Genomic DNA, 200 nt, shown 5'->3' on the forward strand with positions numbered 1-200 from the left:
TCCCGATCCGTACGGTGTGGTTGGCTCCGCAGGCCACGTCCCGGACCACCACGTTGGGCACGGGCAGCACCTGCCCGTCCTTGGTGCGCTCCACGAAGAGCGCCAGGCGCCGCGGCAGCAGCTCGCAGTCGTACTCGATGCGCTGCGCCCGCGCGATGAACTTCCCGTCGGAATTGTGCCCTGCAGCGCCGGGACAAGGC

General features: G+C 70.0%; 1 protein-coding gene across 1 annotated transcript in view; it reads right to left on the reverse strand.

Annotated features, from left to right (window-relative positions):
* Position 1: 1 nt before the first annotated feature.
* The window catches only part of RCC2 (regulator of chromosome condensation 2), a gene marked incomplete at its 3' end in the record, with an annotated part of 16,054 nt that continues 15,855 nt past the window's right edge, over positions 2-200 (reverse strand). The window contains exon 6 of the mRNA XM_033519354.1: positions 2-180. Coding sequence (XP_033375245.1) covers positions 2-180 — 179 coding nt within the window. The remainder of the gene's footprint in view (positions 181-200) is intronic.

Source organism: Parus major, chromosome 21 (genome assembly GCF_001522545.3).
Source record: "Parus major isolate Abel chromosome 21, Parus_major1.1, whole genome shotgun sequence".
Classification (NCBI taxonomy): Eukaryota; Metazoa; Chordata; class Aves; order Passeriformes; family Paridae; genus Parus; species Parus major.